Source organism: Lissotriton vulgaris, chromosome 6 (genome assembly GCF_964263255.1).
Source record: "Lissotriton vulgaris chromosome 6, aLisVul1.2, whole genome shotgun sequence".
NCBI lineage: Eukaryota > Metazoa > Chordata > Amphibia > Caudata > Salamandridae > Lissotriton > Lissotriton vulgaris.
The window spans coordinates 361,962,022-361,988,530 of record NC_141694.1 but is presented as its reverse complement, the minus strand read 5'-3'; the positions used below and the strand labels follow the sequence as shown (position 1 = coordinate 361,988,530).

The 26,509-nt window shown below is 48.3% G+C and overlaps 1 protein-coding gene across 1 annotated transcript in view; it reads left to right on the top strand.

The window, feature by feature from the left end:
- The window catches only part of LOC147707338 (ribonuclease H1-like), a 685,720-nt gene that overhangs the window by 615,906 nt on the left and 43,305 nt on the right, over positions 1-26,509 (top strand). The window contains exon 8 of the mRNA XM_086926381.1: positions 1,993-2,117. Within this exon, the coding sequence (XP_086782507.1) occupies positions 1,993-2,117 (125 nt within the window). The remainder of the gene's footprint in view (positions 1-1,992; positions 2,118-26,509) is intronic.

The following is a 26,509-nucleotide window of genomic DNA, read 5'->3' as shown; positions in this document are numbered from 1 at the left end:
GCCACTGGATGTGTGCCTAAACAAGCCATTTAAAGATCGCATCCGAGAACAGTGGAATGAGTGGATGGTTAGCGGTGAAAAAACATTCACAAAAGGAGGAAACATGCGTGCTCCACAGTTGGATGTTTTGTGCACCTTTGTTATAAAGGCCTGGAACGACATTGATGCAGAAACTAATAAAGTCTTTCAAGAAGTGTGGCATATCAAATTCATTAGATGGTATGGAGGACGACTATTTGTGGGAAGGTGAAGAGGATGCCGAAGAAGAGACCACATCATCTGATACGGAATTGGTACCAGATCCATACGATGACTGCCTTACAGATGTACCACAAGATCTCATTGACTTACTTATGAGATCAGATGACGAAGAGGAGGATTTTGAAGGCTTTTAAAGGGAACGTTGTAAATCCTGTAGAAATCCCTTGGATTTATGGAAAGTTATGGGAAGTTTAATCCACTTGCACTGTTTCGTGCACTTATTTATGTGTACCGTACCGGTATATTCAGAAGTGACAGTTTTTCATATGGTTCTAAATAAAAATATTGCGAGTAAAGCAAGATTGTTTATACAACCAATTTGTTTGAGTTCAGTCTGAGTTTGTAAAATAAACGCTTAGGTAGGTAACACTGTCCACTGATAAAGCCTTACTGCTCACCCACAGGGAGGAGGACTAGACTAATACGGTAAGTTCAAAATACCGGTACCGTACATTCTCGGAATGGCTATGCAGGACTGCGTTGGACTGCGCTGGAAGTGGGGGTCGTCTTATACGGCGAGTATAGCACAAAACCTAAAATTTTTCAGGCAAAGTAGGGTGTCTTCTTATACGCCGGGTCGTCTTATACGCCGGAAAATACGGTAGCTTTATGGCTAGAGTGGTCGACCTCTAAGCTGGGGAACCGGGTTTGAGTCTCAGCAACGACGCTTAACATCCTGCAATTCAAGGCAAATCACTTAATCTCCCCGTGCCTCACAAAAAGTGTCCCTTTGTTACTAAACTGGTGCTCATGTAAAGCGCACTGATACTCAATGTCTCTGGTCTAGTTTGGTCTATATAAAACACTGGGTGGGGGTTAAGATATTTACACAGCATCAGTTTGATATTTTGAATATGGCAAAAAAAAGTGGTATTTCATGTGCGTTCGTAGCAAGTGATTTAGAGGATACCACTGTTTTTACCAACATAAAAGCTAGTAGACTGCCACCACAGAGTCAATGTGTACTCCGACAGAGGAAATGCTGACTTCGGCTTTTCTGTTCAACTGGCTGCCATCTAAGGTATGCTTGCAGGGTGCAGCGAAATAGCTTAAGAACTGATGTCGCCCTGACTCACTTTATCTTGATAAAAATGCAGGCAGGTGCTTAAGAGGTACGAGCTGTCAAATTAAGAAACTTTTTCACTAGTTTTCAAAGTACTCTTAAGAAAATATCCTGACGTAAATAGTTTTCCAGCTTGAACTTGTATTCACAGTAATTGCAGCTTGCCCCCTCCCCTAATAAAAAAAGTGAATGGGATTAGAATCTAACACATGCTGTGGAAGGTGGTGTAAGTGGAGCTGGGGAAAGTAGTTATCACCTTCGTTATCCGAAAATGAAGGCCTTTCTGTATTTTAATGAATATTTACTATCGGATAGATACAAAATTTGTCAGTGCTAAACTTCATTTCAAAAATTAAAACTACATCCTAATGAACCACATTCCTGGATTTGAGTCCTTATTTCTAAAGTTTTCTCTGCGGTCTTGCAACACTAATACGATTATTGGTTGTTTGGTGGTGAGAAGAATGAGCAGTGAGGTGAAAGTCCATACTTTTACTCGCAATATTGAATACTAGTCACTGGTGATTTGTACATTGCCTGACACAAATAATGCAACTTTGTTTTTGCTAAACATGTTGATGGTTTAAATAGTGGTTGAAGGATTACATTATAGATTATTTTAACAAAGTGTTACAACTTTCTTCTGAACTGTCAAATGTTCAACACAGGAATTACAAAATGGGTTCCTAACTGGCAGAAGAACGACTGGACATTGACTACTGGTGAACCAGTGAAAAACAAAGACGACTTTCAAAGGCTTCACCAATTGTCAAAGGGCATGGATATTACATGGGTATGTATTTGCTACTATTAGGGCTATACTTGAAGGAACTTGTGCAACTTTAATATGTTCTCAATTGGTGTAGTCCGAACGTACATGTTTTAGTTATCAATACTGGTTATTGTATTAGAGATACAAAGTTCTACAGTTTTGAAGGCCGACATTATTACCAAATCGAAATGGCACAATAATACTTTCTCCACTGCTGAACACATATAAACATCAATCCCTCTGCGCCCCCTCCCCAAATTCTGTAGATGCACTGTTACCACCTGGGAGTTAAAAACCAGTCAGCTGTAACCTGTATCCATGCACTTTAACATTTGCATCATCAACTCATTTAAAACAAGAATCTTCAGATAAGGACCTTCCTCTGTTAATCCTGTCTTGAGTTCTCCAGAATTTGTATTTTAATGTATGTTAAAATGTTAAGTATAACTAAACGTTCCTCACAACCTTCTAGTCCTCTTTAAAGTTGTCTTTGAATTGTATGCTGTTTTTCCAATGTTAAGAATCTTAATGTACTTGAACATTTTCCCGCCAGCATTAGCCAAAGTTCCTTGAATGAAAAGCAGAGAGGTGGCCAACATTATGTTTTTGTCCCGGGCCTACAAAGGCTACTTACAGGACTCAATCAGGATGGGTTAATGTGATCTTCACTAAGACTACATTGGGGACCAGGACGATGTTGAAGAGTTAGGAGCATACATTTAATAAGAAGGCAAATCTTAAAGATCTCCTTTGTTTCTCTAAAGTTCTTCATGACTCCTGATTGGTTTGGTCTCACCTGCTTGTAGAACATTCATGAGATTCCATCTTTGCTCGCCAAGATACTTTGACCCTTTTAAGCTTGGTAATTCTAGGTGGAGATCCTTCTTAGTTATGGGGCTCTTAAAGGCCTGTTTGGCAATGTAGAGTTCAGAAAATATTGCTATCGTCCGATATTTGCCTCCTGGCCTGTGGGACAGCTGAGTTGTTTTTTTTTGTCCACATTTCCAGCTTGTTTTTTCCTTGTGCAGCAACTGATCTTCTCTTCAGTTATAATTTTGTACTTGTTTAGCACTTAGCAATCTGCCTACTTCATTTCCCTCCATCATAGTATTTTTGATCTAGTAAGTTTGGAATGTGCTCTGCATGGTTAGTTGGCTGGGTTATTTTCCTTCTAATGGCAAGGGTTTGCATAAACTTTTTAGGGATCCTGCTGCCAGTGTCCAGGCCTCCAGGGCTAATGACCTAAGCAATCCCCTACCCCAGCCCCACATGAACTACCCCACCGCGGTCAGACCCCTTTAGCTTATAATTAGTGTTGCACAGTCGTCCAATTAGAGGCCTGATCATTTTATTTTTTACCTCTACTAGTGGCAAAGGAAATATTGAACAGATGGGTTTTACAAACTGTCCAATATGTTTGTTTCCTGCCCTTCCTTTCCAACCCCTCTAGAAATACTGCCTACACCACAACGGCTACTGGAGGGCCACTTGTCAATTTTCCGGCAAGACTTTCACACTCTTGAAGATGGGAGCCATATATAGGGTACCAGCATCAGAAATCAGGATTGGCTGCTAATCCCGCTACATTCTGGTTTCAAAAAAGAACTGAGGACTTTGTCCTGTTCTAAACCTCTGCATCCTGAACTACTTCCTCAAGAAGGGCAAATCCAATACCACATTGACCTAAGTTGGCTCTGCCCTGGATCCAGGCAAGTGGGTGGTGACATTGGATTTGTAGGATGTTCCTTGTTCCTCATCCTTGTCCTGCAATCCTACCAACAGTACTTGCAGTTTCAAGTAGGCCACAAGCACAATAAGGTCTCCGTGCTTCCCTTTGGCCTCAACAGTGCCTCTTGGGTATTCCCACAAGTGATGGTTGTTGATGCCCATTTGAGGGTGGGAATACCAGTTTTCCATACCTCGACGACTGTTTTCCAAAGGTTGGTACGCATCAATCAGTCATGAGCCCTCTTCAGATGAGGGCCAACCCATTGACATCTCTGGAATGTACCATCTACGTGAGCGAGCAACAGTGACTTCCTGTCATTAGAGCCATCCTGGACACAGTGCTGTTTTGAGCCTTCCCTCTGCCTCAAGAAGTCCAAGGTATTTGGGTTATGATCCCAGTGGTTCAGCCTTTGACCTGGGTTTCTGAGGGTGGGTCTAAGGCTACTTGACCTCATGCATTCTGTCAGTGGAGTAGGGCTCTGGAGCGGAATATGGAGTCTCAATGGGGTCGGCACCAAGGGAACCTTAAAGATTCCATCCAGGTGTCGAAGGAGACTAGAAAGTAGTGGTTGCTGGACAGTAGTTGGACCGGCGGAAGACCCCTCTCCCTACCCAACTGCTAATGAATGGTCATAACTCAAGTGGAAGCTGGCCTCCACATCCACCTGTTGGAATTGCGGGTGTTTTATTTGTCACTAAAGGCCATCCTCTTGTTCATTAAGGGGTAACGGGTACAGTTTCTTACAAATACCACTGCAGTGTAGTACTGCAAATGCTTAGGTGAGGTTGTGGGTCCACTGTCAAGATCCTTAAGGCCTCTGGAACCGACTAAGTTGCCAGGGCATCTGCCTGGTCACACAATACCTGGCAGGATCTGTGATCATCAGGGCAGACAAACTCAGGTAGCATTGTCTAAAGTATCACAAATGGCTGCTGCACTTAGAGGTGGCACAGGGTGTATTCCAACGATGGGGGGGAAAACGGTCTTAATTATTTTGCCACTGCTGAGAACGCACAGTACCCAAGATTTTGCCTTTTGGAGTTCCCAAGGCACTTCTCACTTCTAAATGCCTTTTGTTTGGACTGAAGTGCTCTGGACTCCTGTACCCCTTTACGAGTTATGAGTTCGAGGCATGTGGGCTGCTAAATTCATATCTTAGCATTAGATCGCCACCTAGTGTTGGGTCCGGATGATCGCACATTGTTGTCCTGGAAGAGTCTTCGAAGTATCCTGAGATGGGTGGCTCCTCCCCTGGACTACAGTGCGCATGGGCATCGGCTCCATCCCCAGATTGTTTTTTTCCGCCATTGGGTTCGGATGCGGTCTCGACGTCTCTCCGTCGGAACCGAATAAACATCACTTTTTACGGCCAAAAGGCTTTGGGTTCTTTACGTCGGTATTGTTTGCGTACGGTCTCGAGTTCTTCCGTCTCTCGGAGCCGGAATCACCGGAGTTTTTTACTACTCTTCGGACATCGAGGCCTTCTCATCGCGACTCGACACTAAGTTCCCAACATGGAGCGGAGTCCGTTTAAACTCTGTCCGCTCTGTGGGTCCAAATACCCACATATAGACGTACACCCGGTCTGTAATAAGTGCCTTTCGCCAGACCATGACGAAGGAAGTTGCCGGGCCTGTGCGAAGTTCAGGTCGAAGAAAACTCTCACGATTCGGCGCGCAGTGCGCCTTGTGGCCAAACAGGCGGCCCCGGATCCAGATAACATCTTCGGCGACCAAGAAGAAGAGGACCAGAGCCATCATCTTCAAATCTCCCCGCCTGAGACGGAGGTCGAGGCTGATCCGGAATATGACGACGACGGAGTCGTGGGTCAAGGCCTTGAATACGTCGACGAGGTAGGGGACGACGTTATGGTTTATGGGGCCGAGGAAGATAGCTCAGGGGACGAGCTATGCCCCGAAGTTGACGAACATCAGGAGAGGGTCGCGGGATCGCCTGTCGGCCTTACCCAAGACCCTGTAGCGCAAGCCACGGCCCCGCCTGCCGGCCCGGCCACGGACATACTTGCTGCGCCGAGGGTTTCGAAACCGAAACTGAAAGCAACGGTCTCGACTGCACCTAAAATGGCCGACCCGAAACCGAAAGTTAAGGACTCAATCGTCCCTAAGATGGCGGTCGCAACAGCAAAAACAAATAAACAGGCGGCCTCATCGACTCCGTCGACCTCCGGTCCGCAGAAGTCGAAGAAACGCGGCGATTCCACTGGGTCGAAATCGGCGCCGGAGGAGAGATCCTCTAAAAAGGGTGGCACGCACAAGACAAGCGCGCCGGCGAAGCCTGCCAAGGCAACCGACACAGCCCCGGCTCCAACGGGGACATCTGCGCATCGCTCCAGGGACTCGGGGTCGGCGCCGTCCATCCCTCCAAAAGACCAACGGAACGTCGCATCCAAAGGCAAGGCCACCTCGTCGGTGCCAAAGACATCGGTCACCGACGCATCTCTCGTGGCTGCTTCACTACAAAGAATTAAAGACAAGGCTTTTTCTTCGTCGACGCCAACGCCATCGACGCAGAGGGCGGCAGATGTCCCGGTCAAGCCGGCAAGTAAGCTCCTCTTCCTTCTACCGCCAAAAGTGGTGCCAAAGGCCTTTTCCTCGAAATCGACGCCAAAGAAGTCGGACTCTTCTACGGCAGAGACATCTTCGGGTCAAGTGCTCGACCCTGAAGAAGATTCGGAGTGCTTCATAGACGCGGACACGGGGAAGTTAACCCTTTATAAAAGGAAGATCACTTCGCAGCCGGTGGAATCCTACGTCATTCCCCTAAAGAAGAAAAAGTTTCCACAGGACGCCTCAGGCCTCATGGAACCTATCCAGCCTCCTCTGGGACGGAGCCCAACACCGTCTCCAGACCACTCTGAAAGTGAGGGCTATGGTGAAGATGAACAATACACCTTCCCAGTAAATGAACCTGATGCACAGCCAGATTCTTATTATGGCATTGGGGACCAAGGCACCCAAGATGTGGGGCAAGACCCACAGACTTTCAGTACACGTGCATCCCCTACGGAGGATTCTGCAGGTTTTCATGCACTCGTTGAGAGGGCAGCTGCTAATCATGATGTGGACATGCATGCTGACCCAGTTGAGGAGGACTTTCTATTCGACACATTTTCAGTTTCGGAAAGAAATGTAAAGACCCTGCCTATGCTCAAAGGGGTCCTCAAGCATGCTGCGGACATCTTTAAAGAGCCTACCAGGGCGAGGGTGGTCAACCCACGTATTGAAAAAAAGTACAGACCAGCGCCTGCAGACCCTGCATACATTCGAGGACAGTTGCCGCTTGACTCCTTGGTGGTAGCAAACGCACGCAAGAGGGCCAACTCCCAAACAACGGGTGAAGCTCCTCCCCCGGATAAGGAGTCCAAAGTGCTAGAGGCAGGAGGCAAAAGAGTGGCTGCACAGGCTGCCAATTTCTGGCGTATTGCAAATACACAGGCACTACTGGCACGTTATGATAGATCACATTACGACACACTAGAGCAGATTGTAGAACACCTGCCTCCGCAGTTTCAAGAGGGCACCAAAATGATTATACAAGAAGGACAACTGATCTCCAACGCGGCCATAAAGTGCGCACTTGATGTCGCGGACACAGCCGCTAGGGCCATTAACACCAGTGTCATGCTCAGAAGACAGGCTTGGCTCCGCATATCGGGGTTCAAACCTGACATTCAAACAACCATACTTAATCAACCAGTCAATCCGGATAGACTGTTTGGTCCAGATGTTGACACCACCCTGGAAAAGATTAAAAAGGACACTGAAACCGCTAAATCGATGGGGGCCCTACAATCTCAGCAGTTTCGTGGCAATAATTTTCGTCGCTCAGGTGCCCGTGGAGTCACCAGAGGACAGATGGGTCAACAGTCACAGTTCCCTAGAGGTGGAGCACAGTCCTCGTACCCCAAACAAAACAAGAGGGGCTACAGGGGAAACAGCAACAAAGGACGTGGCAAGGGAGGCAACAATTCACGCTCCTCTGCCCCGAGCAACCAGTGACTCTCTGTCACTGCCCCCCGACCATTTAACACCTGTCGGGGGGAGAATACAGCAGTTCCTGCCCGTCTGGATCAACATCACCACAGACAGGTGGGTGCGACAGCTTATCCAGTACGGTTATTGTCTAGAGTTGAAATCCACTCCACCCAACATTCCACCAAGGCAAAGACCTATGTCCGCAGAGCACTTGCACTTATTGCAGCAGGAAGTGTTGGTGATGCTGCAAAAAGGGGCAATCGAGCTCGTGCCAGTGGGGGAGGAAGGCACAGGGGTTTATTCCCTGTACTTCCTCATTCCAAAGAAGGACGGATCTCTCAGACCGATTCTGGATCTCCGTCCCCTCAATCTGTACATACTGTCAGAGCATTTCCACATGCTTACACTGCAACAGATTCTTCCTATGTTAAACAAAGGAGACTTCTTAGCAACCTTGGATCTCAAGGATGCTTATTTCCACATTCCGCTACATCCGTCCCACAGAAAGTACCTCAGGTTCACTATCCAGGGCACGCATTATCAGTTCAAAGTCCTACCCTTCGGAGTCACAACTGCCCCAAGGGTCTTTACCAAGTGTCTGGCGACTGTAGCGGCGCACCTCAGGAGGCAGAACATCCATGTCTACCCCTACCTCGACGACTGGCTCGTTCAAGCCAGGTCGGAACAGCAGTGCGCCGCGGACATGTCGACTACCATTCACCTCCTTCACGACCTGGGTTTCTCGTTGAATTACCCGAAGTCACACCTTCAGCCGGCACACGTCCGGCAGTTTCTGGGTGCGACAATCAATACCCTGACGGCCTCGGCACAACCAAACCAGGTCAGGATAGACGGCATACAGTCTTTAATCCAGAAGTTCAGACCGGGACACTCACTTCCAGCAAGAGTGTTCATGCAGTTGATAGGCATGATGGCCTCCTGCATCTTCATAGTCCCTCACGCACGGTTGCATATGCGCCCGCTCCAGGAGTGCTTAGCAAATCAGTGGACACAGGCTCAGGGGCAATTAACAGACCTAGTGTTGGTTACCAGTCGGGCATACAACTCTCTGCATTGGTGGACTCCACACAACCTTTGCAAGGGCCGACTGTTCCAGGAGCCAGTGCCACAGGTTATCCTGACAACGGACGCATCTCTCCAGGGATGGGGAGCACACCTGCTCACTTACACAGTGCAGGGACTATGGACGACGCAGCAACAGAAGATGCACATCAACTATCTAGAACTGATGGCGATCTTCATGGCACTCAAGTCCTTCATTGTACATCTCTGCAACAAAGTGGTGTTAGTCCGGACGGACAACATGACCGCGATGTACTACATCCAAAAACAGGGGGGCACCCACTCACCACAGCTGTCTCACCTGGCTCAGAGCATGTGGAAGTGGGCCATTCAGAGGAACATCTTCCTCATGGCAGAACACCTCCCGGGGAAGGACAATCAGATGGCGGATCTGCTCAGCAGATACAGTCATCAAATGCACGAGTGGGAGATACATCCATCGGTACTCCAGCCGTACTTCCAAAGGTGGGGGCGTCCAGACATAGACCTGTTCGCCACAAGGGAGAACGCAAAATGCCAAAGCTTCGCCGCCAGGTTCCCACACCCCCAATCGCAGGGCAATGCGATATGGATGAACTGGTCAGGCAAATTTGCTTACGCTTTTCCCCCGACACCCCTGATACCACTGGTGGCGAGGAAACTACGGCAACACTCCATGACACTCATCCTAGTTGCTCCAACGTGGGCGCGCCAAGCATGGTACACCACGTTCCTCGAACTCTCAGTGGTCCCGCATCAAAGACTGCGCCTCACGCCCAGACTTCTGACGCAGAACCATGGAGAAATTCAGCATCCAGATCCGCAACAGCTCAACCTAGCGATCTGGCTCCTGAAGTCTTAGAGTTTGGATACCTAAACCTACCTCCTGAATGCATGAACATCATCAAGGAGGCGAGGAAGCCGTCAACCAGAGCATGCTATGCCGCAAAATGGAAGCGTTTTGTCATCTACTGTGCAGACAATGGCATAAACCCGCTAGATGCATCTATCCCTAACATCATTTGCTATCTGTTACACCTTTATAAGTGCAAGCTAGCGTTCACTTCTATTCGGATACATCTATCCGCCATCGCGGCTTACCTTCAAAATAGGCAGCATCTCTCAGTCTTCAGGGTGCCTGCCATTAAAGCGTTCCTTGAAGGCCTGAAACGAGTCATTCCCCCAAGAACACCGCCAGCTCCCGTGTGGAACCTCAATGTGGTCCTCACCAGACTGATGGGACCACCGTTTGAGCCAATGCACTCGTGCGAACTGCAATTCCTAACGTGGAAAGTTGCTTTCCTAATTGCCATTACGTCACTAAGACGCGTAAGTGAGTTGCAAGCACTCACGATACAAGAACCATTCATCCAGATTCATTCAAATAGGGTAGTACTACGTACTAACCCCAAATTCCTTCCAAAGGTGGTGTCACATTTTCATCTCAACCAAACTATCGATTTGCCTGCATTCTTCCAGAACCCACAAACAGTGGCGGAAAGGATGCTCCATACGTTAGACGTACGGAGGGCATTGATGTACTACATAGACAGGACACAACACTTTAGGAAGACAAAACAACTCTTTGTTGCCTTCTCACCACAACACAAAGGCAACCCAATTTCCAAAGCAGGAATAGCCAGATGGATTGTTAAGTGCATTCAAATCTGTTATCATAAAGCCAAGCGCACTTTAACAATACCCCCAAAGGCACACTCCACACGCAAGTTGGGGGCATCCATGGCTTTCCTTGGAAACATTCCTCTAGAGGACATTTGCAGAGCAGCCACGTGGATTACACCACATACCTTTACAAAACACTACTGTGTTGATGTACATTCCAAACAGCAAGCGGCTGTAGGACAGGCTGTTCTCAAGACACTTTTTCAGGTTTCTGCAGCTGGCACGGGCAACCGCCGCTGATGGAGGGACTGCTATGTATTCTATGCTAAGATATGAATTTAGCAGCCCACATGCCTCGAACTGAATATGCTACTTACCAGTATGCATCTGTTCTTGGCATGTAGGGCTGCTAACATTCATATCGCCCACCCTCCTCCCCGGTGCCTGTCGCAGCTGCAGATATACTATTGTATTCAATCATTAGCATGGACATCCTTTACACTTTTCACTCCATCCTCTGCCACAATGGCGAAAAACAATCTGGGGATGGAGCCGATGCCCATGCGCACTGTAGTCCAGGGGAGGAGCCACCCATCTCGGGATACTTCGAAGACTCTTCCAGGACAACAATGTGCGATCATCCGGACCCAACACTAGGTGGCGATCTAATGCTAAGATATGAATGTTAGCAGCCCTACATGCCAAGAACAGATGCATACTGGTAAGTAGCATATTCACTATCAACCGGGTCCAGCTCATCCTAGTGCCTCCGAATGGGCCAGGATGGTGTCGCACCCAGAACCTCTGGACATGAGAATTTGTCCTCCAGTCCTGCTGCCTCTTCCGGTAGATCTCCCGTCGCAGCAGCACAGAAGGGTCCTGCACCCAAACCTATACACCTTATACCTCCATGCTTGGAGATTAAGCTGCAACAGTTTAATTCTTTTGACCTTTTTCCCAAGGTAGTAATTAGAATTCTGGCAGCGAAGTGTCCCTCCAACAAATACTAACCAACTCCATATTAACTGCTTGGGGTAGTTTGAAGTTTAATATTCAATAAGTTACTTACCTTTGGAAATGCTCTTTCCGATGAATACTCATAACTGCAGATTTCTCACTGTCCTGCCAACTCACCATTCTGTGGATTAGACTGCTCCGGTTTCATAGAAACAAAATCCAAATTGGAGCTCTGCACTGGGGAACTGATTCTTAATGGCCCTGCATCTGGCGTGGACCTATACCAGAAAAAAACTGACATAGAAGTGTGGAGGTAGTGGTTCTATTGTGGCCCCTACATCACTTCCGGGTTAGGACTGACTAGCCCTGGAGCCGCATGACGCCACCTACAGCTACAAAAAGGAATTGCTGAAGGAAATCTCTAGATCTAGTCTGGCCCCTGGGGATATTCACAAATTGAATAGTTTGGTTGGAGTATCAGCCAGAAAAGGCGTTCCGGAAGGCAGGTAACTTGGGATACTTCTAACCTCAGATGTCACCCTGTGAATTCATATCACAGCACTTTCCCCAAGGTGGTGGGTCTCTGGAATGGCTTGGATCCAAAAGTCCTGCAGGATCAAATGGGCAAAGTATCCTTACCAGACATGGTTATCCAGGCAGTATTGTAAACACATGGACCGACTGCCACATTGCAGATGTCCAAAAAAGGCAGTCCATGCACCAGCAATAGTGCCAGCAGCTTAACATGTGTATTTGTAAAGCCCGCGTTCACCCAAGGGTATCTGTACGCTGAATAACATGTGTTCAAGGCATATGAGCTGCAGATTACACACTGTGCATAGATGGCCACCTAGTGTTGGGTCCAGATGTTTGCAGTTTGTTTTGTTGTAGAAAAGTCTTTGGAAGTCACGGGATAGGTGACTCCTCCTTTGGATGATACTGCGCATGGGCATCGGCTCCAACCCCGGATAGTTTTTTTCTGCCACCGGGCTCAGATGTGTTTCCAGCGCTTTAGTTACAAACATTTCCATTCGTTCCTTCGGCCCCCAGCTAGCCCTCGACTATCCAGGACTGAAGAGCAAGGAGAACAATGGCTCGATCTTCAGCTCCGATTCCGGACGACAACTTTGAAGAAGGTGTCGACGTCCCAGAACAACACGACGTCAACAGCAACTCCCGAGGCAGAAGTTTCCAAAGTCGAGGACATCCCTCCAGCTCAGAGGGTCGTAAGTAAGACCGTCGACCCGACCCTTCCTCGACACACCCAAAGAAGGCCCCGGTCACACCCTCAGGCTCGAGTGCACACCTGCACACTGCTTCTACTGCCCCACCTTTGGGCCCGGCTAAGAAAGTAACTAAGCCTTCAGGCGACTCTGGCTCGAGTCGGCCTTCACACGGTGCCGGCGCACACCTACCGGCACCAAATAAGACAACGTTCACGCCCAGATCCAAACCACCGGCGCCGAAACATACCACTACTCCTTCGGCACTGAAACCCAGGTCGGAACCAAGCAAACCCGCTTCGGATTCTAAAAGACCACTGAAACCGAAAAAAACATCAGATCCCAAAAATAAACCAGAGCCGAAAAAATTCTCTGAACCAAAAAAATCTTCGGAGCCGAAAAAGTCTTACTTCTCCAGTTAAAAACCTTGCCAAAAAACAAAAGAAACCACTTTGGTGCCGAAATCATCCTCCGCACCAAAAGATCGGCCTCCTGCAGGGGACTTGCTTTATCCAGATCCTGCACAAAAGACCCTGGCTTATGATCCAATCACTGGACAGCTAACTTTGGCTTAAAAAAAAGAGACCACTGGACACGGCTACCTTTCCTTTAAGACTTCCTTCCCCTTCTCCTCCACCTATACCATCCCCACCTGCTCCCCTACCACAACATTCCCCTGCATCCTCTATCATACCAGACGATAACCGGGATGATAGCTCTGATATAGGGGGTAACCTACATGATCCAGCTACTCCTCCAGGCACACCTGACCCGTGGGATGATTATAGCACCCCAGACGTCCCAAATGTCCCTCAAGATGACATATACCCCTCAAGGCCTTCCCCACCAGAAGACACTATGGGTTTCAATCATGGGGTAGACATGCACACAGACCCTGTAGATGGACTTCCTAATGGACACCTTTGATAATGCACAAAGGACCCAGTCAGAACTCTGGTCATTAACCCTCGTATAGAGAAAAAATATATAGCTGCCCCTTCAGACCCAGCATATATTAAAGGTCCAGTACCACTAGACTCACTTGTAGTTACCAACGCTTGCAAGAGAGCAAACTCACAGACATCAGGTGAAGCTCCTCCACCAGATAAAGAGTTTAAGTTACTTGATGCATCAGGGAAAAGAACTGCATCTCAAGCAGCAAACATGGGGCACATTGCAATACACAAGCTTTATTGGCCAGATATGACAGGGCACATTATGACTAATTTGAATCACTAATGAGGCACCTCCCTGCTAAGTACAAAGATCGAGCAAATGAGATTATCCAAGAAGGGAGAAATATTACAAACACCTCTATTCGGTGTGCACTTGATGCAGCAGACACTGCCTCCAGGGCAGTTAACACCAGTGTTTTATTACGTAGACATGCCTGGTTACGCATATCAGGGTTCAAACCTGAAGTTCAAAGTGCCATAATTAATCAACCCTTCGATGAGCACACTTATTTGGACAATGTAGATGTACCACTTAAAAAATGAAAAAGGATACAGATACCGCAAAATCAATGGGAGCCCTGCAGTCGCAGGCTCTCAGACTTTTATTTCGACGCTCATCCTATCGAGGTGCCACCAGGGGATATTCTTCGGGCACATCTTCTACCTTGTACAATACCCCTACACAGTCCACCTACAGTAAGGGCTACCAAAGGGGTGGTTACAGGGGTAACAATAACAAAGGCAGAGGCAAAAATAACTCCCGCTCTGGCTCTACCCCTGCCCAATGACTCCCTTTCCCTTCGCCCTGTCCCATTCCACTCGTCGGGGGAAGACTACAACAATACCTACCAGCCTAGAAAACATCACATCAGACAGGTGGGTGCTTCAAATAATTCAATCAGGTTACTGTCTAGAGCTAACATCCACCCCACCAAACATACCACCAGAGCAGCGTCTAATGTTACAAGAACATTTAACACTGCTCAGGCAGGAAGTAATATCCCTCCTGCAGAAAAATGCAATAGAAATAGTCCTAAAGCATCAGCAAAACAAAAGAGTATACTCCCTATATTTTCTAATCCCAACGAACAGATCTCTAAGACCTATCCTAGACCTCAGACCTCTAAACATTTACATGCAGTCGGATCATTTTCATATGGTCACACTTCAACAAGTCCTTCAACTCCTGTAACAAAACGACTTCCTTGTCACTCTCTATCTTGAGGATGCTTACTTCCACATTCCCATCCACACTGCGCTAAAAAAATATCTGATTTGTGCTAGACGGGCAGCACTACCAGTTCAAAGTGCTCCCATTCGGAGTCACAAAAGCGCCACGGGTGTTTACCAAATGCCTAGCAGTAGTAGCAGTACACTTAAGAAGACAACAGATTCACGTCTTCCCATACCTAGACGATTGGCTCATAAAAGCCAGCTCATACAGCCAGTGTGTACAACTCGCGCTACTATTCAACTGCTTCATGACTTGGGATTCACAGTAAATCACACCAAGTCACATCTGCAACCTTCACACATACAACAATATCTCTGCGCTACAATAAACACCCAACTAACACTAGCATATCCCTCTCCAAACAGGATAACAAGTGTACAAACTCAACGAAATTCAAACTGCAACACTCCCTTCCAGCTAGTGTTCATGCAGCTCATAGGAATGATGGCATCTTTATAGTACTTCATGCAAGACTGCAAATGCGTCCACTTCAAGAGTGCCCAGCACGCTAATTGAACCAGGCTTGTAGTCCATTAACAGATCCAGTGTTGGTAGACAGTTGGATTCATCGCTCTCTGCAATGATGGAGCACCAAAAATCTTTCAACGGGCCGACCGTTCCTAGAGCCAGTTCCTCAGATAATCCTGACAGCGGACGCATCACTCTCCTGCTGGGGAGCTCACCTACTGCATCACACCATGCAAGGCAGGTGGACACCGCAAACAAAAGTTACTCCACATCAACCACTTGAAGTTACTAGCTGTTTTCCTAGCCCTAAAAGCATTCCAAAAACCAGTATCAGGCAAAGCTGTCTTAGTCCGCACAGACAATATGACAGCCATGTACTACATAAACAAGGGGGAACACACTCTCTGCAGCTCTGTTAGCTCAGCAGATCTGGAGATGGTCTATACCACTAAAAATCTTCCTATTAGCCCAACACGTTCCAGGAGTACAAAAGATCATGGCAGATCTGCTAATTCGGCAGACACAGTAGATCCACGTGTGGGAACTTCATCCACAAGATTTTCAACCGTTCTTTCAAATGTGGGGACAACCTCAGATAGACCTCTTCGCATCCCACAAACGCAAAATGCCCAAACTTCGCCGCCAGATAGCCACACCCGCTGTCCAAAGGCAATGCGATATGGATGAACTGGCCCGGAAAATTTGCGTCTGCTTTTCCTCCTCTCCCACTACTTCTGTTAGTGATACGCAAGCTACAGCACCATTCCCTAAAACTCATTCTAATAGCTCCAACTTGGGCCAGACAACCGTGGTACACCACACTGCTGCAACTAGAAACTAAGCCTATCTCCACGTCTCTACACAGAACCATGGAGAGATCAGACACCCGGACCCAGCTCAGCACAACCTAGCGATCTGGCTCCTGAAGTCAGTTAATTACCTCAACCTTCCTCCAGAATACATAAACGTCATTAAAGAAGCCAAACGTCTCACGACGAGAGAATGTTATGCTGCTAAATGGAAGCGATTCATAATATACTTTCAAAACAACCACATGAATCCTTTAGATGTGTCTATTCAGCACATCATAGAATACCTAGTACACCTTAAAGTGTAATTTAGCTTACACGTCTATCAGACTACACCTTGCTGCCATTGCAGCATATTTCCAAAGTAGACATCTATCTCTGTTTAGAGTACCTGCTATAAAAGCTTTCATGGAAGAACTCAAAAGAATAATCCCTCCCAGAACACCACCTTCACCAGTGTGGAACTTAAACATTATTCTTATACGGTTAATGGGACCTCCCTTTGAACCGTTACATAAATACGAATTACAATTCCTAACCTGGGAAGTAGCTTTCTTAGTAGCTATTACTTCTCTCAGAAGGGTCAGTGAACTACAAGCATTTACCATTCAAGAACCCTTTTTGCCAATGCATCATAACAAAGTGGTTCTATGCACTAATCCTAAATTCCTTCCAAAAGTAATTTAACCATTTCATCTAAATCAATCTGTTGAACTGCCCGTCTTTTTCGCGCAGCCACAAACAGTTGCAGAAAGAGCTCTACACACCTTAGACGTCAAAAGAGCATTACTGTACTACATCGAAAGGACACAAACTTTTCATAAGACTAAAAAACTTTTTGTGTCTTTTTCACCACCACATAAAGGCAACCCAACTACTGCAACGGATACAGGTGGTTGCCGCTAGGTGTGGGTACTGCTATACAATCTATGCACAGTGTGTTATCTGCAGCTCATATTCCTCGAACGGAAAATCTGGGGAGGGAGCCTATGCGCAGTATCATCCAAAGGAGGAGTCACCTATCCTGTGACTTCCAAAGACTTTTCTACAACAAAACAAACTGCAAACATCCGGGCACAACACTAGGTGGCCATCTATGCGCAGTGTGTAACTCTGCAGCTCTACATGCCAATGAACAGATGCATACTGGTAAGTAACATTTTCCTTATTGGCTTTGGCGTAATGAGGCAGCAGGCCTTTCGAAGCGGTTTCTTGGCCAGACCATAGCAGATCTTTAGCCAAAGAATTTGGAGGCAGTCTAATTCTGCATTACACTTCCTTCCTTCGCCCAGAAAAACCTACAAAGAGCTGATTGATTGTTCAACACGTGATCCTTGGTGCTGTTGATGAGAAACTTTGAGCTGTCTTTGGGACTAGGCGATTTCATGCTCTAATTCGACCAGGCTTTCCAAGCCTTCCTGCAGTGCTTGGTGATGTAGAGCTTGGTCTCGCTGTCACAAACGGCCTTTGGGTTCATCCAAGCAGTTGCACAATTTAGTCATGCGAGCATCCCAGACAAGCAGTTGCACAATTTAGTCATGCGAGCATCCCAGACACCCGAGACGTATAAGGGTGGTGTTAAACTAATTTTTTTTTTTAAGTGTCACGTGACCAATTAAAGGATCCGAGTTAAAAAGAAATAAGCTAACATGAAGGTGACCATTATATTGGTGCCCTGAGGCTACTTCCAGGGTACGATGGACCGCACGACTTCACCTACCGATGTGCAAGGGAATCGCTGAAGGAAAAAAAAAATCCAGATCCAGTCAAGTACATGGGATTCACAAGGTGAGTCATCTGCGGTTAGAGTATCCACCAGACAGAGCTTTACCGAAAACAGACTGGAGACTGGAAGCCCTTGGCTGGGCTTTGCTTGATGGCTGGGGCTGGTGGCTCACTTGGAATGCGAATAGTATGCCAAGCCACTGGTTAAAGACCATGCATGGCATCTACATATAAAATGAACGTGGAATGGAATGGCATAAGAAATGAGTACCTCTGTGTATTAAAGTGACCCTATGAAATTGCCACACATCTTGAAGTTGTACATTAGGATTTGAAATCCTCAACATTATCTGCAGTTGTAGGTCGAGCCATATAGGCAAATATGGGAAAACTGACCAGAAACGGGGAAGATTGTCCTTTGACTATTGACCATTGTTAGTGTTAAAGAGAGGCCAACCAAACCTGACCATGTCCCTACTCCTGGCCAGATGTCCGATGGGGGGGACTCAATTTCACCTTTTAGATTTGAAGGCTAGTATAGAAGCCATTGATGGGGAAACCTGCCACAGTGACAAGCTGCAATACTTAAACAGCGCCTGGACAGTGTAGGAAACTGGCTATATATATATATATATATATATTATAGCAAAATTTGGTATAGTGTGTATAGAGTCAAAGTGTGCCCAGAGATAGGCAGAGGTTAAAGTTAGATAAAACCTTACTCTCTGTGGTAGTGGTCGAGCACTAAGGCAGTATCAGAGGACAGTGTTAAGCATTTGATGTACACACTGTCAGCAAATGAATACACACAAGAACTGAACTTTAGACCATTTGTTTTTGTATAAAAATATACTGTTTATTTTGAGAACGAAGCAAGCCTGGCACAGGTAAGCATTAAATAATTTTCAGTAATCAGTTACTGGATATAGAACAGTTTGAAAGTGCAATAGAAATTGTACTTTGTTTGATTTACAGAGTAGCAGTAGTATGCAACACTTGGCAAATGCAGTACATTGAAATGAATGGGCTTTTACAGTAAATTGCAGGGAAGTTACTTTAGATTTCAAAACTCCATAACTTTTTGGACAAAAAATGTCAATGTTATCCTATAGGAGGAAAACCGGTTAATGTATCACAGGTAAGTAAACAACTGTGGGACTTAAAGTTCTGGGGTTAGACTCTGGGATCTCACAGGGTCAGTGATGCACTGTTGCACCTTCAGCGGCACTAGGGCGGCCGGGTGCAGAGTGATGAGGCTTAATGTTATCCAATGGGTGACAGGGGGCCCTCCGGTTGGTGGCTGCTGGCAAGCAGGCCACTTGGTTGGGGTAGCAAAGCTCCTAGGGTTGTCAGGGTTAATGGGGAAACAAAGTAGCTCAAAAGGTGCACCTTTAGCGGCACTTGGGCGGCCGGGTGCGTAGTGGTTTTTCAGCTTTAGGCGCCCTCTTTTCTGTAGTCTGGGATCGCTGTGTATTGTCCTTATCTGAATAGTCCCGCTCATGTGCGTTGACCTTGGAGCAATCCAAATAGTCTCTTAACTTGTCCTCTTCTGCAGTCCTGCATTAGACACTTAACAGAAAATCAAAGACCAATAATGCAGCCTGAAATTACCAAGGCTACACTGGCCAGTACTTCATCCGGAAGTGAAAAAGAATAGCCAACTAATATTGAACTTTACACCTTTTTGCTAAGTTTCACATGTAGAGATAATCCCCTTCACAAAAATCCTCTGTCATGATAGAGATTTAGGGGTTGGACAGACCAGCCCCATAGGCTGTCATTATGTGCCTGGAAAAGGGATACCGTGCCTTTAAGGTACCCTCCAGAGACCCTCGGTATAATCTGTGAATAGAATGGCAAGCCCAACACAATCAAACCAACCCAGCGGTGGAAGAAACAGACTAAACCACTACTGTGCAAATGGATCTCGGGGAAACCTGCCCAACCTGAGCATCTGCTCTGGCATCAGAGTCCATGCAGTAGTGTTTAGCAAAGGTATAGACAGACTTCCAAGTGGCAGCCCTACAGATGTCTGCAATGGGAACATTACATAGCAAAGCCGCTGTAGCTGCCTTGCCCCTGGTTGAGAGAGCATTAGGCTTACCCCGTAGAGTCTTGTTAGCCTTCTGGTAACAGTTGGATACAGGACACAATCCATCTAGAAATAGACTGTTTTGAGATGGCAAGACCAGTCCTGACCAATCCGTAATTTACAAATAACTGATCCTGTCTACGATGACCCCCCGTCCCCCCGTTCCCCCCCCCCCCCCGCCATTTATTTAGGGGAACCCCTTAACCTTGCTTTGTCAGACCAGAACCTGCAACAAGGAAAAGGACTGAACAGCCGTGCCGAAGCCAACAAGAGGAAGAGGCCTACTGACTTGGCCCCATCGCTACCTGCACCTCGAACCTGCTCCTGCAAAATCACGGTGTCCTGCAGCCAGCAAACTCAAGCCCCGGAAGATCTGCCTGCCTTCAACCACAAAGACTGTCTCCCGTGAACACCGGATTGGTTCATCTGCAACCTCTGGCTCCGGACGGACACTGCAAATCCGCTCAACTCTGCACCCCCGTCCGATGCCTGAGCTTGAGTGGGCAAACAACGGGGAGGTCCTCCCAGCGATCCAGACCCTGCGACCCCTGACCTGCCACAAGCCTCCCGCCAACACCAGCAGCCTAAAAAGCAGAAGGCCCCTTCCTCCCCCCCCCCCCCCCCCCCCCCCCCCCCCCCCCCCAAACACACACACACACACACACAACCAGGAGCTGGCAAGATCTGACAGCGAAAAGCACCCTTGCATCTGACGTCCCGCGGCCTTGGGTGGCCGAACCAAATGTGCCTAACCAACCCCTAACTTCCCAACTACCTCCCAAAGTGGTGGTCAAACCCAGAAGACCTTCGTCCCCAAGCCTGCAGTTCCTTTGCAAATCGGAGGTTCCCTATTGAAAGAAACAAGGCACCCGACGTAACTGCACCTGGCCGCCCTAGTGCTGCTGAGAGTGTACCTTTTGGTGCTACTTTGTTTCCCCATTTGCCCTGAGCTAAAGTCCAGATGCTTTGCACCCACAATCAAGTGGCCTGCTAGTCAGCAGCCAACAACCGGAGGCCCCCTATCCCCTGTTGGATAACATTGGGCCTCAACATTCTATACCCGGCCGCCCTAGTGCTGCTGAGATGTAACGAGTGCATCCTTGACCCTAGGGTACCCCTGAGTTTTAAAAGTGTGGAGTTTGAAAACATAGATTCTCCAGTATATGGGGTGTCTTTCATAGATTCACTTGCTTAAATATTCCCCGTCGTCGAAGTGGGAGTCCCACGGTACATAAAATAGCAGTAATATGTGCATATATAGATGAAAAATTACATAATCTTACATATATACATATAGAGCAATTAGATATAAAGATATCATAAAGTTAAGAAAGTACCATAGAACAGAATAGGCCCATAGCAGCCTACGGGAGAATTCACTTTAGTAACATATCAGTGTCATATTAATGGTCCACATTCCATCCAATCAGGTTGCAGCACCCTTTAGAACCTTCTCCTCAGCTCAAGTCCTCACATTTTCTACTGCACGTCGTGTGAAGGGATTCTCCCTGAGCTCTGCTCAGTTTTTGTACTTTCATAGCTCATTTCTACTTGACAAATGTCCTCAAAGAAATCTTTATTTAGACAATGTTCATCCTGTGGCAAACAGACTGTTTCATGAAGATCCACACAGTAAATGCATTTACTGTCTCTACCCGGACCATGAAGTCAAGAACTGTAAGTACTGCCGTAATTTTTCTGCTAAAACTTTGAGACAGAGTGGCTCTTTACCTTCTGTGGCTACAGAGGTTAAAGACATATGAGTCAGTGGTCTCGGAGGTTGAGAGTGCCTCTTCATTTCATTCCAAGGCCTCTCAGAAGAGTGGGTCAGAGACAGAGATGCCCTCTCCATTCCTCAAGAAAAGAATACTTGTTGAAGTCTCTAAGAATGTCTTCCCACAGGACTTGCCTCCAACGCCTACGGGACCTGGTTCTCTGGCGTCACAGTCCAAAGCCGTGCCATCATCTTCAAAAATGGGCACTGGCTCGTCGACGCGTCCATAGACTACGACGACTAAATCAGTTGATGCTGTCTCTACGTCGACGACGTCAACCTAGTCGTCGACGACCCATGAGGTGAGACTCGTTACTTCTATCATTAAGATCTCGTCGACGACTGCCAAGACCTAATCGTCGACGAAAAAAGCTTCAGTCGGCGCGTCAATCTTAGTGTTCACTATTCTAGCGACCACTATGCATCGGTCCAAACGACCCTTATGGTGATTGGTTGTAAGTCAACCTTAGACCAGCTATCCTAGTAGCGTGGATACGAGCAGTCTTCGGGCTAAACTCTAGAGGGCATGTTAAGCCAGCTGTTATACCATCACATACCCCTTGAACACCAAGTGAAAGGACACCACACAAGTGTTATGAAAATAAACAGTATATTTATTAGAATCACAACAGCCCTGTACTCTTTATGAGGACAGGGTACTAAGCACAGAACAAAACTCTTAGGAAAATACTTCAAGTGCACAATCAATACAAGTGCCCGAGGGCACGGAAAGTTTAGTGGTCTCTGGCGGACCCGATAAGGCAAGTCGGAAGCGAGGGACTCGGGACCCTTAAGTAAGGAGGCTATGCGGGCACCGAAATGCCTGAGTTACCTAGCCACAAGGGCTGCGGCTGCACAAGACTTACAGGCGTCGGGGGTCTTCGCTGACGAGCCAGGAGCCGGATGGAAGGAGTTGCTGGCCGGCGACCAGTGAAGAATAGTTCGTAGAGATCCAAGCCTGGATCAGAGATCGTTGATACCTGAAAGCAGAGGGGACCAAGTTCGTACTACTAGCCAGTAGTCAGAGGGTACCAGGAGGGCACCGGATGGCCGTCACCTCGACTAGGTGAGTGGGCGACGCTAGGCTCTGCAGTCTCACGGACCAGGAGGCGTTGTCGGCGACCAGGATGGAGGTGCGAGCTGTCCCACGAAGGTTGATGCTGTCGGCGTCGCTGGGCCCAGGATTGGGGCAACAAGCCTTGGCAGATTTCAGGGCCACGTGGTGGGCCTAAAATGGCGTCTTGAGCGGACCAGGAGGGTCCAAAGTGCTCCTCTCGTAAAAGGGAGCAAGGGCCAGTCTGGAGCAACCAGACCAGCAGCGTTGGTTGTCGGATGTCGTCAAGAATGTCACAAGCCAGTGGCTAGTAACCAGACAACGGGCTGAGCGGCAAAGCAGAAGGGCCCCACGCAGATCGTGGAGATACTGGGAGACTGCACTTCGATGCTGGAGCGGCTCAGGGTCGGGGCTTCTCGGACCCCAGAGCACTCACCAGAGGATTCCTTCGGTGATCGTGCTGATTTAAGAAAGCGTGCAGGTTTTGATGATGGCCGGTCCCTCAAGGTCTCGTCGCACCCACAGATCTCAGCTGAGCTGACGATGTGGGTAGAGGTCAGAGGTGCCAGGGAAGCCGGTTCTCTTCGAGCTGGGTCGTCGGATTCCTGAGGAAGGACTTGCAGCAAACCGCAGAGTTCTTAGATGGTGCCTGCGGGTGCAGGGTGACTACTCCTTAGTCACAAGGGAGAAATCTTGAGAAGTCTCGAATGTCCTTTCGTAGAAAGTAGTTCTTGATTCAAAGATGATCTAATTTGGAAGGGTCCCCGCTCCGGCCTTTATCCTAAAGAAAGGGGTGGGTACATGACTAGGTCCTGCCCTAGGGGTGGGACCAGGAAGGGGGGTAGTTGCACCCCTCTCCCCTGCCGGACTTTCCCCAGGTCAGGGGCTGCGCGCCCCTGGAACTGGTTCTAGCCAGCAGATGCGTAATGAGCACCGGGGTGCCACTCCGCAGTCACCTTCTTGCAAAGCCCTACCTACCCAGAATACACAAAACCCTGTCTGGGATGGTGCGAACACCGCCCCTGACAGGAAACCCTTTGTCCAAGCTCTCCTCGCTGGAAGGACTCCCAGCAGCAGGAGGTCAGACTCGTTTCTGTGGTGGCAGCGTCCATTTTGTGGAGCTGACGCTTCAGTTAACTTTAACCGGGGTTCACAGTTACATACATGTCGTGTCCCTCTAGAAGGGCGGAATGCTAACCTCGTCACCAGAATTGGTGAGGGGGCAGCATCCCGATTCGTATGACACCTCACTCGACATGTCTTGATAACGCTATACCGAAGTTACCGATATGATACGCGTTATCATGGAACAGCCATTGGGTCTTGGTTCCGCAAGCTGCAACCGGGCTCGGCTCGTGCCAGAGCCCAATTCACACGGTTCCATGCACTCTGCCTTCAGGATTGTCAAGGCCTGCCATAGGAGTGACTGATAGGAACTCGGGTGTCCATTTTAAGGTTAGATATAGGGATACTATACCTAAAGCAACTAGCGAGTACGCCACGTTGCCCCAGCTGTCGTGCAGCCAGTTGTCAGATTTAGATGGCCAGCCAGGGGTGGCATAATACATGCTTCAGTCCCTGGTAGGCCCTGGGTACACCGATGCCCTGAGTTACAGGGTCTGACAAGGTGGCCCAGTTCCAATTGGGTAATGCACCTAAGGTGCACACATCAATTTAGTGAGAGAACAGCTAGGCTGTGGGTCTGATTAGCAGGCCCACAGCCCGAGAAAGTCGTAAACCAGTGAAACAAAAGCAAAAAGTCCGGGTGATCATAGGATTGCAGACCCTACTCTCCTACAGACGGGACCCAGCGTGTCGACGGTGACAACGCTGTCAATGGTTGCATCCTCATCGACGGTCCCACCTTCGTCGACTAGTAAAATTCCGACAATGACATCCTCGTCGACTGTGACATCTGCGTCAACGCTACCCTCGTCGCCGACGGCGAAAAAACCTTCGTCGACGAAGAACAAAGGGAAGTCACATCCATCAATGGCTATGGATTCTTCATCAGCAGACCCAGCACTGACAATTCAGCCTCCTTTTGAATCTTCTGCCGCTTCGTTGACTTGCTCGTCAACTTCACACCATCCCCTGGCCACAGCCCCCACCTTCACAGTGGTCACTGCTTCAATGGTTAAAAGACGGGCACCTCTTCTGCATTTAAGTCCTGTAAAGAGTGGCTCTGCTCTTCCTGAACAATTGTTTCAGTCCGCGGAGGAGGACTCTAATGATGGCTCATATGTCGATGATGATTTTCGTTTTGCGCCTAGCCCCTCTGAACTTAAGATCAAGTGCCAGGACTATGGCGGGGAAGAGGAAATCGAAGATGGGGCAGATCTTTTCCCCATAGAGCACTCTAAAACACCCATAACGGAACTGATGACACAAATACCACTGTCTTTAGTGTCTAATTTGCAGCACATGCTGAATGATTATAATCGTAGGGTTCGAGGCATGTGGGCTGCTGAATTCATATCTGTGCATAGTCCGCCACCTAGTGTTGGGTCCGGATGATTGCACATTGTTGTCCTGGAAGAGTCTTCGAAGTATCACGAGATAGGTGGCTCCTCCCCTGGACTACAGTGCGCATGGGCATCGCCTCCATCCCCAGATTGTTTTTTTCCGCCATAGGGTTCGGATGTGTTTTCGGTTCCCTCCTTCGGAACCGATAGTTGTTCGTTTTTACTTGAGACCAAAAGGTCTTTAGGCTGGGCGTCGGTATAGTTGCGTTCGGTTTTTCTTACTGACTCTCAGCTCCAATCTCCTACTGCCCTTCCACGTGCTTCGACGCGGACGGGCCTACACTACCACATTTGCTATGGAGCGGACTCCATTCAAGAAGTGTCCGCTGTGTCACTCAAAATATTCGCACCTCGACGTGCACCCCGTGTGCAACACATGCTTGTCACCGGATCACCGTGAAGACACCTGCATGGCATGTTCAAAGTTTAGGAGTAAGAAAACTTTGAAGATTCGCCGGGCTAATCGACTCCAGGCACAGTTGTCGGCTTCGGCGCCCCCACCTGATGACATTTTTCAGGAATCGGTCGAGGAAGAGGACGACGTACAAGAGTCGGACTCTGGCCCCGCGTCCGAGGAAGAGACCTACGACGCGGATGAGGAGGCCTGCGACGAAGTCTCCGGTGAGGTAGGGGACGACGAACTGATTTGTGCCACGATGGGAGATAGCTCAGAGGAAGAGCATCCCCAACCAGACTCCGGGGCTACTCCCCGTCATACGGCCCAGGTCGAGGGATCGCCTTCGGGCCTTACCCAAGATCTAACTATGAGTCCTACGTCCCCGCCTCCGGGCCCGGTCACGGACATTTCTAACAAGAAACCGAAAGTGAAGCCAACTGGTCTCGCACCCTCGGATGCGAAACCGAAACCGAAAGTGGCGTTGGTGAAGAAGGTTCTGGAGGCGTCAACTTCCACGAAACCCAAAATGGCGGACTCGAAGAGCCACGCCAAAATGGCCGACCACAAGAGCCGCGCCAAAATGGCCGACCCGAAGCCCTCTGGGTCGGCGCCGAAGGTGAAGGCATCCGACGCGGCTGCGTCGGCACCGAAAGGGGTCGCGGACCCGAAGACGGCTTCGAAGAAGCGTCACGCCGACGGTGCGCCAGGCCATGGGGCGTCGGCACCGAAGAAGAGGCCTACCGGCGACCGGGCTCTCGGAGAAGAAGAGTCGCTCGCGACGGTTCAGCCC